This window comes from Saccostrea cucullata, unplaced genomic scaffold (assembly GCF_032062105.1).
Source record: "Saccostrea cucullata isolate Sc308-1 unplaced genomic scaffold, CSIRO_AGI_Scuc_v1 ctg4006, whole genome shotgun sequence".
Lineage (NCBI taxonomy): Eukaryota > Metazoa > Mollusca > Bivalvia > Ostreida > Ostreidae > Saccostrea > Saccostrea cuccullata.
The window spans coordinates 6367-22400 of record NW_026932043.1 but is presented as its reverse complement, the minus strand read 5'-3'; the positions used below and the strand labels follow the sequence as shown (position 1 = coordinate 22400).

The window sequence follows — 16034 nt, the reverse complement described above, 5'->3', positions numbered from 1 at the left end:
AAAACATGCTGTCTGCAACATTTCTATCATGAGTCAAAAAGATTTTTTTGTGGTCTAACTAAGGATGCAGGCTAAAGCCTTGTGATTATAGTTGCAGCATTTCAAACAGTGTTTATACATGTATTTTCTTGATGGTTAACCAGTTACAAACTGTTTTCAATTTCACAATGATAATTTGTTCTAAGATAATCACTATACTTCAAATGCTGTAAAAAAAAAATACTAAATTAAGGCAAGATGGAAATTTAATTTGCGAAGATGAAATGGGAAGTAGACCTTAACTGCAATTAAATCACAAAAAGCAATTCTGACATATAAGCATGGCTTAATAATATACAATTTCTAATAATTATGATTTTCTAAATTTTCCATATACAATAATTTGCATACATGCCATGATAATTTTCACTTTCTTTTCAAGCAAGTATCTTCTAATTTTGCAAAATTTCATTTTCAAACATTTACTTAGTATAATTCATTTTAACCCCTCCCCCCCCCCCACAAAAAAAAAGGAAGACATGAGTATCAATATCAAAGTAATGCTTCTACCCAATGAAATTTATGCAATGTATAGTAACATTGATTACACAATATGTACATGGTATGACAAATTTTCACTCTTAATCTACGTAAGAAATACAATTTACCATTGACTAAATTCAAGATGTTTTCAGCTTTGAATATTCTTTTCTACCTGACTTAGCTCTTTGACTCATTATCAGAAAGAACAAAGAGGGAAATAAAGTCCTTATAATTATCACAATTTTATGAAGCAAAGGAGCTAACACAATGTCATTTTCTCCGAATTCCACTGCTTGTCGTATCCTATAAGCAACTTTCTCTGGGTCCATTCCACTGGCTGTAGTACTGTCCATTTCTGAAAAAAAAGTAATAAGTTAAGGCATATGCTTGGTACACAGGCACTTGTTTATTTTTTGACCCATAATATAATAATATCATTATACTATGGGTCAAAAATTTATTACAGAAACAAGTGCCTGTGGCTTGGTATCTCTTATTCAGTCACCCGCATGGCGCAACCATTAGAGCATCTGCTCTAGAGTCGCGAAGTAAGGAGTTGATCTTTACCTCGCAGGTTCGAATCCCACTGTGGGACGTGGAGACTGGTCCTTCGGATGAGACCGTATAAACCGAGGTCCCGTGTCGCAGTAGGTGCTGGCACAAAAAAGATCCCTCACAGCTCAATGGCCCTAAGTGCTGAGTAGGATAAAATTTGTAGCTCTCCACCGGCAAGTGGTGGCGTCTTCATATGAGTGAAAAATTCTCCAGAGGGACGTTAAACAACATACAATCAATCAATCTTATTCACATGTGTAGACTAAACATTCCCTGTATATCTAAGGATATTTTAGTCCATGTCATTGAATTCAAAGTCAAAAGTTAATTACAGCCAATTTTGAAACATGGCTTGTTGTTAAAGTGATTCAATTTGTTGCTTGTGTGACTTATTAGGAGAAAATTGAAGTGAACTAGACCAGGGTTTGAATCTGTGACACCTCTATCACTATCTCAAATGAACCCATTATCTAAAACACATGCCTGCCTGTCCACCACATTCCTTCCTCCTTAATGGTTTCCACCCTCAACCCCCCTACCCCCAAAGACACCATTTGAAGGATCATTATTTCAACAACCTTGAAATTACTCTGTGGAAAGAAGTTTTATCTTAAGATTCATCTTTCCCAACAGACTCTGTAATGAAAACACCATATTTTCATTATCTATTAATCATCTTGTTTTGGAAGATGACTTGGCTTTTTAATGAAAATATTTTCTCTTCATCTAAGGATGCTTTGTGCCATGTTTGGTTTATATTAGCAGAACTGGTTCTAAAGATAAGTTGAAAATGTAGAGCAGATTGACAACAAGGAAACAACTTTAAAAGTTTGATCACACCTCACCTCATCTGTTGTAAAGGTCAGCTATAAAAGCATGATAGATTTATTTAAATGTAATTATTCAGATCTTACTGTTGTATGATGATCCATCACCGCAAACTGCATTCTGGGATAGATTGGTCTGAATGTACCCAGGACTGACAACACACACCTGGATATTGTCACTGCTCACCTCAGCTCTCAGGGTGTCCAAAAAAGCCTGGAAAGCATGCTTGGAGGCTGCATCTATAAACAACAACTGTAAAATATATACATGTCTAACATACAAAATTGAAACAGTATGTATTCACAAATATGCAGTAATTAAAGGACATGCATTCAGAGATAATCTTGAAAATAACATACGGGCAAACCTGGTTATCTCAAACTACATGGGACAGAGAAATAAGAGGCCCATGGACCACAAGGCTCACCTGAGTAACTGGCCCTGCTGTTCTTCCCCAGATTTATCCTCTTATACATGTAATACCCTGTCCTAACCCCCAGGGGTACAATTTGAAATTCAAATAATTTAGAATCTACACTTCCCACATTGTCTCAAGCCAAGGTCCAGAGTCTGCATAAAGCTCTCTCCTACCTGTGGCTGCTTGATCATAAAAAGTGTTGTAATCTTGAATATTTACGCCTCTCTATTGTGACGTCATATTCAGTCAGTGGGAAGTTTTGTTTCCATCGCAACAATTGACATCAAAAGTATACAACGAATATTTCGTAAACTGTGATTGGATATTGAAAGGTCGTGATAAAGTTCATCATCCGACTATGCTTTACTGGCATTGGTCAATATTCTAATGAGCTACGAAGAATTCTCTCCTCGTTCAACCACGGCCAGAATGGGAGAGGATCGTACATTTTGACCGTGGTTTGCGACGATGCACTACCCAAGGATTCTTCCATATAAGTCTTGCTTTTCTGGCCCAGTGGTTCTTAATTTTTTTCTTTATACAGTTAAATCAAATTTTTTGGGTTTGTGAAAAAAATGTGGGTTTAATGGGCCTTGGGGATTTAATTTTATGGATGAAAAACAATTGAAAAGTAATATCTGTCAAAAATAATGTACCTTTATTCCAAATACCACTGAAGGATATGTTGAAGTGATTTAGAAGATAAAACCCAATTATTCTATAAGTATTTTACCATCAATATCTCAAATCCCCAATTAAATCTGTACCTTAAAGTTTTCTCTTGGTCCCATCTAATTGGAGACAACAAGTTTTTACTGTATTTGAAGTAAGGATGCTTTTCTTTCGCACATTCTATTAAAACCAGTCCAAGAGCATGCTGACAATAAGATTTTCACTCACATTTTTAGTACTGTATATGATAACTCTAATCAAAGTTTCAACTTACATGCTGATCTGAATGGAATGGCAATCCTTCCTTGAACACTGCTCACACCAACAATAGATCCACCTCCTTGTTGTTTCATATGAGGTAAAACCTCTGAAAAGTATACCAGGGTACATGCATTACTTAGGGTCACCTATTATTTTTCACAACATTCTACAGCTTTCCAATGAATAGGACTTGAATTTCTAACATCTTTTCTATGAAATTTGTATGAAAATGTCACTGGCCAACGAACATTTATTCACTTCTAGGCTGCCTGAAAATGTCTCAGAATGTTAAGTTTTGTATGGAAAAATTTATGCATGTATTTCTGAAGTACTTCTCTGAATTCTGTGACCTTGAATTGTGTCTTAATGACAATTAATCAGGGTTATGCCATAGCCTATATTCATGTAAACCCTTAGAGCAATATGAATTTTGGAGGGACACAATAATTACAGACAAGTCTTATCGACTTCATATTGGGTGACCCTGTTCTTTTCCAAATTACTAAGGTTACAGCAGTTCTAAACATATTATTAAAGATAAAAGGAATTCCTCATAAATACGATCTTTTTTTTGTAAGTTAGTTACCTTTAATTAAAGCAATTTGACCAAAATAATTAACAGCCATCACTCTTTCATCCACCTGTATCTGAGTACTGGTTATCTCCCCTCTGTAGCTGATCCCTGCATTGTTTATCAAAATATCTATCTGTCCAAATAATTTCAATCCCTTAGAAATATGTTCTTTCATATTTTTGTAGTCCATCAAATCCATGATGAGAATTTCCGGTGAAAATGTGTCTGGCATCTGTAAGCAAAATTGTCATAACTGATTATCATTATACAGTAATAATAATTTTTTTTATTAGACAAATATTTTGCAAAAGTTTGCTTTGTGGCTAACACAGATTGGCAAAACCATTATTTTTCTCTATACCTTTGTTAAGAGGACAATGAGAATGTACCTGCTTCTGAATAACTTCCTCTCTCACTTGATTTAACTGCTCCTGATTTCTCCCTGCCATGATAACCTTACACCCAGCTTGATGAAATGCAGAAACACATGCTGAAAATAGAGAATATATTTCTTTGAAATATTTTTCTTTAAATAATAAATACATGTAACATTCCTTTTTTCAATTTAATTACTACAATATTATGTATTGTCTCAGCAGTCAACATGCTCAGTATTAGATATAAGATTAATTAACCTGTGTTAAATTTGTTAAGATTATAAAAACAAACCTTTTCCTAATCCTGAGTTGGCTCCTGTTATTAGAACAACTTTTCCCTTTAAGTTTTTCCTTTTCTTGTGAGACAGGAAAATGTTTAAAATATAAAGTAATCCAAGTGGACAGCCGATAAAACTACATATCTGACTCCACGTCATCACTTAAGCTGCTTTAATTAGATCTGAAATAAAAACTTGAAATGATAAATGTTTACTTCTTTTTATAAATTTCACTTCAAGTAGACTTTCGATCTGCATTGCTCACAAATACATTTAACAAGATTCATCAAAACCTTAAAAAATTGTCCCAAAATACTGACTACTGGACTCTTAACCCAATCATAAGCCCATGGACTAAAGTGAGATATAGTCATGTCAACCCTATTTGCCCCCCCCCCCCCCCACACACTTTGCAACCCCACCCAGTTGGGCATTTCTTTAACCAAATCTGAATTCTTGAGAACTATACATATTAATATTATAAAGAATTATAATGTAAGATGAATGGTTTATTCCCCGAATGGCTACTCGGAAAAAACAACAAGTAATTATCACACTCAATTAAGGGGCCCTCTAAGGGGTACAGGTAGACTTACCTGTGTAAATAATCTACCAGAATTTAAATAAAATAAAATGGATTTTTAAATCATTGTTTTTGTAAGAGCACTAGTATGAATAAATATTTTGTATACATATTTTTTAAATAAATAATTTTACAAGCACAAAACATACTAAAAAAAATATAAATTATCTTGAAGTTCTATTGTTCAGCAGCACTGATTTTCACATTATATATTAAACAGCATTGTTTCACTTTCATATCACACATATTTACAATATTTACATGAAAATATCTGAAATACAGAAGGCGGACCTTATATTATACTGCGTTTTAAGGTCTACCCTGTCCCTTTTTCTAGTTTTTTATGCTACGAGAAGTAAATTGTCCCAGCTCTAAAATCCTATTTCAGTGCTTACTTTCAATGAACATTTCATATATAGTAAAATTGTTTCTGGAAAAAAGCGGGGGCATCCCCCCCCTCACAATCCCCCTCTCTCAGATACTATTTGCCTGTTGGGTGAAAAAAGGAATCTGTAGTATTAATAATTATAAAATAGAGTAACTGAAGTTGGTCTTTATTTTCTATACATTTGATACACAAGGAGCATATGGAAAGATAAAGAAGAGGTTATCCCCCTTCTTTGACTAAGATGCATTTGTTGAAAGAAAGTTTCTCCAATCGATACTAAAAATATTCTTTATATTACTATCCCAAGTTATATTGGGTAAATACCTGAAACAACGCAATTTATGAAAAGTGAACCCAACAAATTCTTTTATGGACCAGATTGTATTTATTTTCCCATGTCTACAAAGGAGAATGACGGATGATTTTGAAAAGGGTCATTTAGGGACATCAGTAAATTTGTTTGATGTAATTGATTTAAACATATTTTATTGAGCACGCTCAATGGATTGGACACAGATTATACTGACTTACAGTTTTAAGGTCCGCCCTGTCATTTTCTCTTGGGCTCTGTTTTTATCTCGAATCGTCTATATTTATTATACAAATTGAAACAAACTTCTGTATTTTATGCTGATTTAAAAGAATATTTTAATAATTAAAAATGATAAATAAATGAAAAATTAGACAAAACTTTATAGAAACACTTTATTTATCATATATAAATATCTATATTATTTTAAGAAAAAAAATCATTTGTGTCAATTTATTTATAAGAGTTTGAAAATGTAGCACAAAAAGGGGATAATAACTTTGAAATTCTCAATCAATACTATTGAATAGTTTGGGAAAAAATGAATTAAAGGTACAATATAAAATTTACTTTTCTTAAATCTTAGTTTTATCTATTTATATTTATCTATTTTTTGTTTCAGTATATTTCCAAAAAGAAAAAAAAACTCCTTATTAAAATAAAAGTGAATGAATATATCTGATTTATAAAATATTGCTTATCCAGGTAAACACAGGTAAGTCTACCTGTACTCCTTAGAGGGCCCCTTAATTAAGTGTGATATATAATTACTTGTTGTTTTTTCCGAGTAGCCATTCGGGGAACACACCCTCAAGAAACAGATTTTTTCTATGTATCAATTAAAAACTTAATTACTTTGATCCTTTGTATAAGCTCTGTGGCCATTAAATTTAAACACCGCATACATGAAGATGCCCCTTCCTACCCCAAGGGGTCACAATATTATTAACATACTTTTGTCCAAAGTTACTCAGTATGATTTAGTATATATATGTCACAGGTGAGGTGGTGAAAAGTCAAGTCTCAACTTGGACTCGAACACAGGGCCTCTAGCATACTGTGCCAGTGCTCTAACCAACTGAGCTATTGAGACCCAATATATTGACTGACTTTCACGCACATGTGAACCCAGTGACACATATATACATGTATTCTTACTTAGTTGCTTGTCAAGATTTTAATATGCAGTATATGTCAAAAAATTTACTGATGTGTTGACTAAAATATTTCAAATGATTGGAATAAATTTAACGATGATACATTAAAAAATGTAAACAAATCCTTTGATCTAATTTCAAAACATTCACTTTGTGAATAAAATTTTGTATAAATAATAAAAAAAAACATTTCAAACTTTCCAGCATATGAAATATCCCTTGTTTGTTATCAAATTCTTAAACGCTAAGAATGATGCCCACAAATGAAATCTTTCTTTCTTCTTGACCGTAAAAAATGGATTCTAGTATTAGCATGTCTCTAAGGAAACTTGCAGATCTATAACCAGGGACCTATATACTACTAGTATATAGGTCCCTGCTACAACTTAATCTCGCCATGTGTACTCCTTGAGTCAAACAGAAAGTACAACAGACATCAAAAGTGAAAGTGCAGACAATAGTCAAAGAACCGCAATGATGTAGTCTTTTCTTTCTCACTTCGATAATTTGAAGCTTTCTTATCATTTTTTGAGGTACCTTAAGATTAAATCCAACTCAAAAACAACATAAAACCTCATGAAACAGAAGTAAACTTCTGAGTAGCCAGGTAGAAATTTGGCGGAACCGGAATTTGCACAATGCGTGAAGAAGCACGAAATGAGTCACGACTGCGCATAATCTTTGTCAGGTTTTTTGTCGCAAGAAATCTGTTATTTCAAAAAAATGAAACAGAGGATTTGCAACCAGAAGGGCACTTTATTATGACTATGACAAGTTGTCAGCACATAACTGAGTACAAGTCTAAATATGGAACCAACCAATTTCGAATAATTCATGCATATTTTATCGCTACTTCATCGGACAGTGCAAGGCAAAGAAAGGTGTATTGTTTGTTTTGACAATGCCAATTACATTATAACCATTACTAATATAATAGCGAGAAAAGAAATTATGTTGGAAATAAGACAGAAAAATAATCTAAGACAAGATATATTATCCTCATTGTCTGGTAAAGTTTTATGTTGAGAAATAGAACAAGGAAATTATGTTGATCGAAACATATGATCATGATAATTGATGGATAAGCATGATTAAATTATTTTCCATTAATTTAGGGAAAGTCTGGGGTATGTCACACCTGCCGCTTCCCATCCTTCAGACTCCATGCCTGTCTGTATTGTGTATTTTTTGGCTGTTACACGACCAAGCACATCCATGAGCATGCATTCTCCAAGAATCACAATTTAGGTAATTTATCATATATATTTTAACTGTGTAATCAGTCTGCAATTTATATACATTCTGTAATAAATTATATGAAAGTTAAAGATCTATACATCATTTAATATGTTTATGTATCAAATCTCTTCCATTTTGTTCTTTACAGCTGCTGACATGACATATGGGACGATTTATTGCTTTGAATGTGGAGACTATGTTTATGACAAAGAACTGGAAAGCATTGCTCATATCCAAAATGAGAAAGCTGCCAAGTCTTTAGGTTTATTTTCATAATTATTTTTTTCTAATGATGCGAGTTATTTAATTTGATAATGTAAGAGTTTGAGATGATCAATTTACATTTAAATAATATATGAATTTTTCTAATCATTCATTTAATTGGTATGAGACTTTGCCTTTCTTAAAGAAAAACTAATTTGTAGAGTTTCATAATTTGATTACCTATTTTCTGTATATCTTTCTTTTCTGACATTCTATTTCGTATCATAACAGGGATGAAAACATACAATTTCATAGCATGGGAACCAACTGATGTAGAGGTTGAAATTCTTAGACAGAATCCCAAGAGGAGAAAAGTAGAAAATAAATCAACTATAGGTAAAACATTCATACGCTATATGTAACATTGTCTCTTTTTATTAGCTCACCTGAACTAAAAGCTCAAGTGAGCTAGCTTTTATGATCACATTTTGTCTGAAGTCCATCTGTCTGTTCATCTGTAATCTTTTTACAATTTCAACTTTCAACTTTAACTCTCAAGAACCACTGGGCCAATTTCAACCAAACTTGCTACAAAGTATCCCTAGGTGAAGGGAATTCAAGTTTGTTCAAAACAAGGGCCACACCCTCTTTCAAGGGGAGATAATTTTAAATTAGTGAAAATTTAATGATATCTTTTAAAAATCTTTGTATCCAGAAATACAGCCCCCAGTGTGCAAATAATAATCTACAGTTTATGTTAAAGACAGCAGTCAGCATTCCACTTAATGATAGATTGTACAATTTGATATAAATCATTGTATTGACCATAGAATTCTTGAAATGTTGACATTTAATGAGATTTTAAATAAGTTTGCTTCCTTTACAGGATTGAGAGGGCTAATTAATTTAGGAAATACCTGTTTTATGAACTGCATTGTGCAATCATTGATTCACACCCCGGTGCTACGTGACTTTTTCCTTGCTGATAAGCACAATTGTCAAATGACCTCAGTAGAAGCTCAACAGTGCCTTGTTTGTGAGATGGCAAGGCTTTTCCAAAGAGGTATTTTGTCACGACTTTTCATTAAATGATGAATAGAATTAGATAATTTTTTTTTACATGCCTTGCAGTAAAAAACAGAGAAAATGTATAAGTACAATTGCAATTTGAACAAAGACATAGAGGGTTACACTGTAGTGTATTTTTATTTTTACAGTTTTATTCTGGCAATAGAATTTTGTATCGTCTATTACATTTGGTTGATGTACATTTAGTATTTGAATGAAGACATTGAAGGTTACAAAGTTTTTTATGTTTATTCTTTCAGTTTTATTCTGGCAATAGAACTCCCCATATTCCGTATCGTCTATTACATTTGGTCTGGACCAATGCTCGACACCTGGCTGGCTATGAACAACAGGACGCTCATGAGTTTCTGATCGCAGCACTTGATGTGCTGCATCGGCACTGTAAAGGTTACTCAGATAATAAGTGTTTATCCATCAACAAGTTCTTCACAGGTTTGTACAGGCTTGTATATTCCCAGTTCGTTCAAACTTTTCTCTCTGGGTTCTATAAATCTCAATTGCATATCTAAAGCCTTTTCAGCTTCTTGCAATGGAGACCATTTCTTATTTCTGTCTTTCAAATAGACCTCTTCTTTTTAATTCTGGAAAGAATTTCAGAACATTGTTTGATGATCTGCAGAAAAATCAAAGGGGGAATACAAGATTGTATGAACATTCATACGCATACCTTTATATCTTGTATGTATCATCAACATAGCATAGAACTTGTATGTGAATACTTTTTGGTCAATGGTGGGTTGTAATTGCATGAATAAAAGGTTATGACTGTTATTCTGTGTCTAGGTATACAAAATATTTGCAGTTGGTTTTTTGACTTGATGTGTTGTACATGTACTTGTAACTTTCTACATTTGATAATGTATTAATCCCAATGTGCACTGTATGTATATGTTTAGTCACTATGCCTTTATATTTAGTAATCAGTGATCCCTGCATATAGACAGATGTTATTTGTTTGCATGAGGTGGTATTCACTTTATGTTCATTAATGTACCTTTTATGTGTACATCAGATTCTTTCTTTCTGGCAATTGCTGAATTCTGTGTTTTCTTTAACCAATTTGTGACATAACATGATATGTGTATGTAAGACAAAACTTTGTGATGCATGATAGCTGTTTTGGTGTTTTCTCAGTAAAAGTGCTTTTTGTCCCCGATTATCAAATTGCCAACCATTTTGATTACAAATTTTTCTTCTTACAAATCACTTCAATTAAACTTGTTGAAATGATGCAATTTTTGTTCACAAACTAAAGTACAGAATATTAAATTTTCTTTTTGAAAAAAAAAACGAATACATTTACAAGCATAATACTTCATGTACATGTATATTATGTTATGATAAATTTAATTTTATAAACTTTTTTATATATACTTCTTCAGGGAGAAATGGAATGGCTTCAGGGAATCCACATCACTGTAACTGCATCATCGACCAAATCTTTACTGGTGGTTTACAGTCAGATGTCACATGTCAGCAGTGCAAGTACGTAATTTGTCAGAATGTCAGATTGTGTCACCACAAAACTGATCACAATGGGATCAATTTTTTTAAAGTGTCTATCCACATTTATTTGTCTGTCTGTGAAGAATTGCATCAAAATTAGTCTCATAAACATGTAGTCCTTTAAGGAAATATTGCTCAATAGCTGTGTTCACACTTGTCAGATATATTAGACCTATTTATGTCTGAAATATGTCATCTGTCAAGGTTATTTTAATTTCCTCATTCAGTCATTGTCTTGAAAGAAACTAGAGTTGAAACATTGTTTTGCAATTTTTTTCATTGCCTGAAAAAATCTTTAAAAACATCAATCAAGACTTTTTAGAGTTGTTCAACAAAGTTAAAGATGTCAGTCCCCGAGTCAGGAACTATAACTCTGAAAATTATCATATATCTGAACATGTCTATTCTTTTGTAGTAATGTGTCAACCACAATAGACCCAATATGGGACATTTCTCTTGACCTGGGACCAGGTGCCATACCAAATGCTCTCCTTAATGTTAATAACTCCAGCTCATCCCCAAGTTCAGGTGAGCTCTGCAGACATTAGAGGGCTGTTTATTCTTTTGGATTAATTTATTCTTTTGTCAGAAGTGATTTTAATGATTTATTTTCGTCAAATGATACCATCATAGATATAGACCTGACATGCACAACATTGTACCACAAACAAAAATGAATGTAAATCAAAACCATGAAAAAAAAAAACAACAACTCTTTAGAAATTTAACCATATATGAACATTTAACAGTCTCAACCAGTACCATTAAAATATTTTCCTTAACAAATTTTAAATGATAATTCATGAAGTTAGATATGAAATCAGTATTTAAGATAGTTAATTTTATGTTGACAGGTTTTACAAATAGTCCAGGAACTTATGAACCTACCTCATTATTAGACTGCTTAAAAAGGTATGTTACAGGAGGGTATGATTCTAATTTAGAAAAAATATATGTTGATCATAATATAATACACAAAATGATACATAGATAAAGTATTAATTTTCTCAATCTCTGTAGATTTACAAAGCCTGAGCACTTAGGCAGTTCAGCTAAAATCAAGTGTAGTACGTGTCATAGTTACCAGGAGTCCACTAAACAGCTGACTATGAAGAAGCTGCCAATAGTGGCCTGTTTTCATCTCAAGGTTTGTTTACTCCTCTGAGAAAGGGTGATATATTAATATGAAGTGCTCTTATGATATCAATTTTTTTTCTCTGTAGTTCAATTATTTTGTCCCCCCGCTTGAAAAGTGGGGGATATTAATTTGGGTTTGTCCGTTATCCGAACGCTACCTCATTAGCTTTTGCAATGAAATTTAGCATAGCAACTCCCTATGGACTAAAGGACCCCTATTGATTTTGAGGTCAAAAGGTCAAAGGTCAAGGTCATAAATAAGCAAATTATGTATGTTAAAACACTTTCGTTTCCAAATATATGAACCATTTGAGCTATTGCAATAAATTTTATATAACAACTCCCTGTGGCCTAAGGAAGACCCCTATTGATTTTGAGGTCAAAGTTAAAGTTCAAGGTCGTAAATTTATACATTCTGTCTGTGTGTAATACTATCATTTCCGTAGAAGATTTAGCTTATGCAATGCCAAAACTCCCTAGAGTCTCTCGCCCCTCTCAAAGTGCCCCGCCCCGTTGTTTTATTAGTATTTATAGTATTACATGTCGCTATTTTTAGCGCAGGGGCATGAGGAGAGTTATTGCGTATAAAACAGGTTCTCGTTTATGTTCTTATTACATCTATTAGAACTGTTTAATACAGGCTAAATAAATCAAACACCATGGATTGTGTAAAATTTTGAGAATACCGAACATGAAAACATGAATATATACATATATGTGACTTCAGTTCTGCATATACTTCACATAGGGTAAAGCGATTCCGTGTTCCAGTGGTCATGTCTCTCGCTTCAAGTGTAAGAGGTCCCGGGATCGAATCTCGGTCGATGCTTTCTTTTTTTTTTAAATACTTTTTTTTTTACTAAATGATAGTATTCAGCATGTGAAATGAAAAATTTATGAGGTTATAAAATCATTATTACAGTGTGATAAATCATGTAAATATTCCATATAAAAAGAATTTTCTATACACGTAATAAAGAATATAAATCTTTATATGCATATTGACATACATGTATTTTATTTGCTTCAGTATACATGTATACATATAATAATTCTACAAATTTTATTATTTACAACTTAAGTCAGGGGGATCTGACACCCCCCCCCCCTCCACGAACTTCTTTTTCCCTAATTATTAGCTTGTTGGGTTTTGAGATCAGAAGTTCTGTATTATATAGTTTTACAGTTATGATTCTTTTTGTTCATCTTTTCATTGAATATGAAATTTTTATGCTGCAAAGTTATGAAAATATTTGTACTATCATATGTACTGTACTTATACACGGAGGTAACTGATTTTTAAAAGGAAAATATGCATTATATTGTAAAAGGATACAGAAAAAAATTAAAAAGAAATTGAAGTAATTCTCTGTTATAATTAATTACAGTTATCATTACAGGCCTCCGGAGAAGATCTGAATACATATCATATTAATTTGTTACAGAGATTTGAGCACTTAACAGGCCTTCACAAGAAGATCTCAACTTTTGTATCATTCCCCGAGGAGCTGGACATGACCCCCTTCATGTCCTCCTCCCGAAATAATAACAATGGCTACAGGAACCAAATCGTACAGGAATCTGCCAAAGGGCTTTCATGTGATAACAAGTAAGTCCTATGACCTACTGTAAACTACTGTTTATTTGTGAGAACTATATTTTTGGGTCATTATGCAAGACATTGTGGTCACAAGCAAGGCGGTCCGTTTACATGCAAGATTGTCACTCACAAAAAATATTTTTAAGTATACTTTTATTAGCTGAGGACATGTACAACAAAAACCAACATTTGTTGTAAATTTTGTTTCTCTTATAAATACCAAATGCATAACAGTTAGATAAAAGATGTCACCAAAATTTGATAATCTATTAAAATCTGTTTAAAAATCATAATACCATCCAGATAAAATATACACAGCTTTACTGTATAAGGCCAAAGTTTTTATTTTTTTTGGTTTACGATTTTTTGACACAAAAATATGCATGGGGCGGTCGAAAAATAAAAATGAAAATAATTTGGAACCTTGACATATTTTTCTCGAGTAGCATTGAGATGTATTCAAATAAAAATAATAAGAAACACATAAGATTTTTCAACTTTATTGTTTCTGTTTTATTCTGTTACTGTTGATGGTTTTCATTCTTCTGACTTACAAGTTAGAGTTTCCATAATAGACACGTTGCACTGGACAAATATGGGTAAAATTAAGTGAATCGGCTATTCTCTAAGCAGCCTTTCCACTTATGAAAAAGTTTTTGGAAACTCCGAAAGTGATGGCTTGCTTTCACAACAAACTTTTACCTTAAGATATGTGTGTCCAGGGACCAACCTAGACCCAAAGTTTAGGCAGAAATTTCTCCCTCAAAGAAATTTAGTTAGAAGTTTTGAAAAGGGAGACTTCTTGGCCTGCGTACGTGGCACACATTAAACGTTATAAAACTATATTTCAATGTTTATATCTTGCATACATTTCGATAATTTTTCTGTATAAACATTGTATTTTAAAAATGATTAAACAAGAGAAAAAGAATCTTAAAAGATATTTCTCCCAATTACAAGGTATATAAATATGTAGAAGAATAATAAAACAACATTGACATTAAATAAAATTTACTATTACTACTATTAAAATGTAAAAGTTTCTTATTGTCAGATTAATTGTTTATCAAACATTTAATAGTAGCACAATCTTAAACTTCTAAAATTTCTCTTCTCATTAGATTTCTAGGCTTTTGGCATAGTCATAATTTTGTTAATTTCTCTTCAAACTTTGTTTTCTATATAAAATTCTTTTTCTAATAAAAGTTTTGACACACATCTGCATGCATGCCGATTGAACTACTTATGTTTATCGGATCCGATGTGTGACTTCTTAGGAAGTTAATAATTTCACAATTTAACAGTAAAACTATGTCTGTATTCACAGCATGAATTAATTATTTGACAATAAAAAGATCTAAAATCTTCTCCAACATCTTTGGCATGACATCGATAGCTGTCCAGCTGTTTTGCGTCTTGTTGTGTATAACTTGTAACGATGAACTTTTTCATACCCGGAAGTGTAAAATCTAGAGGAGTTCCGACGCAGTATTCGATGCATTGGTCATTAGTATAGAAACAGTCTGAAAGTGAGTCGCCCCCTAGGTTGATCCTTGGACTGTCCCGCTATGTGGTTTGGCAGTCTGTATTTGTGGAGGTCATTGGAATGTTTAAGATGTGTTGTAAATTATAAAAACAGTCATTTGGTCGAGAAAATTTCGGATTAAGGGTCCAGTCTTGAGAGTCAGACACATTATTTTTATTTTTGTAAATAGGGGAAAATAGGGTCGTTGGAATCGTAAACCAAGAGAAAAAAAAACTTTGGCCTAATGTGGATCTGTTTCATTTTTGTAGATATTCATTGTTTGCTGTTGTGAACCATATGGGTACAATAGAATGCGGCCACTACACCTGTTTTATCCGACAACACAAGGACCAGTGGTTCAAGTGTGACGACCACCTCATCACGAAGGCAACACTTAATGACGTGCTTAAAAGTGAAGGGTGAGCTGGATTATTTGTAGGAAACATCAAATCATAAAGTGATAAATTTGACTAATTTATCAATTTTATTGACTTTTTTTGGAGGCAGAAGGGGGGGGGGGGTCAACTTAAGAATGAAAACAGTTGAATTGTTTCTTATACAGCATAGTGTGGGATACTTACATGTAAAATGAAGTGTATAAGTTTGATGAAGAAAGCTGTTAAATACATGTACATGTAACTTAGTGTCTTATTAATATGATTGCGCCCATGACAAAAGGGCCTTATGGCATTTTTACTAAAACAGAGAAATAACGTCATAAAAGATGTAACGTACAACTGACGGTGAACTTCGAAGAAAAATTTTTTTTCACCACGTGTTTTGACGTTTGACGCATGCAGACTTTTGTATC

The 16034-nt window shown here is 32.9% G+C and overlaps 2 protein-coding genes across 2 annotated transcripts; one reads left to right on the top strand and one right to left on the bottom strand.

Annotated features, from left to right (window-relative positions):
* LOC134234338 (dehydrogenase/reductase SDR family protein 7-like) lies at positions 1–4668 on the bottom strand. Its single transcript, XM_062716385.1, has 6 exons — positions 4500–4668; positions 4220–4320; positions 3843–4062; positions 3270–3362; positions 1992–2144; positions 1–877 (listed from the first exon to the last, which is right to left on the bottom strand). The coding sequence occupies exons 1-6, from the start codon at positions 4642–4644 to the stop codon at positions 660–662; spliced, it is 930 nt and encodes a 309-aa protein (XP_062572369.1). The 5' UTR covers positions 4645–4668; the 3' UTR covers positions 1–659.
* A 2920-nt stretch (positions 4669–7588) lies between these two features.
* LOC134234337 (ubiquitin carboxyl-terminal hydrolase 22-like) lies at positions 7589–15642 on the top strand (the record flags this gene model as incomplete). The annotated part of the gene is made up of 12 exons (XM_062716384.1): positions 7589–7804; positions 8039–8171; positions 8311–8424; positions 8658–8762; positions 9253–9425; positions 9692–9887; positions 10838–10940; positions 11377–11489; positions 11816–11873; positions 11982–12108; positions 13544–13707; positions 15493–15642. Coding segments are annotated over exons 1-12 (1556 nt in total), but the record flags the coding sequence as incomplete, so codon positions are not given.
* Between the last annotated feature and the right edge of the window lie 392 nt (positions 15643–16034).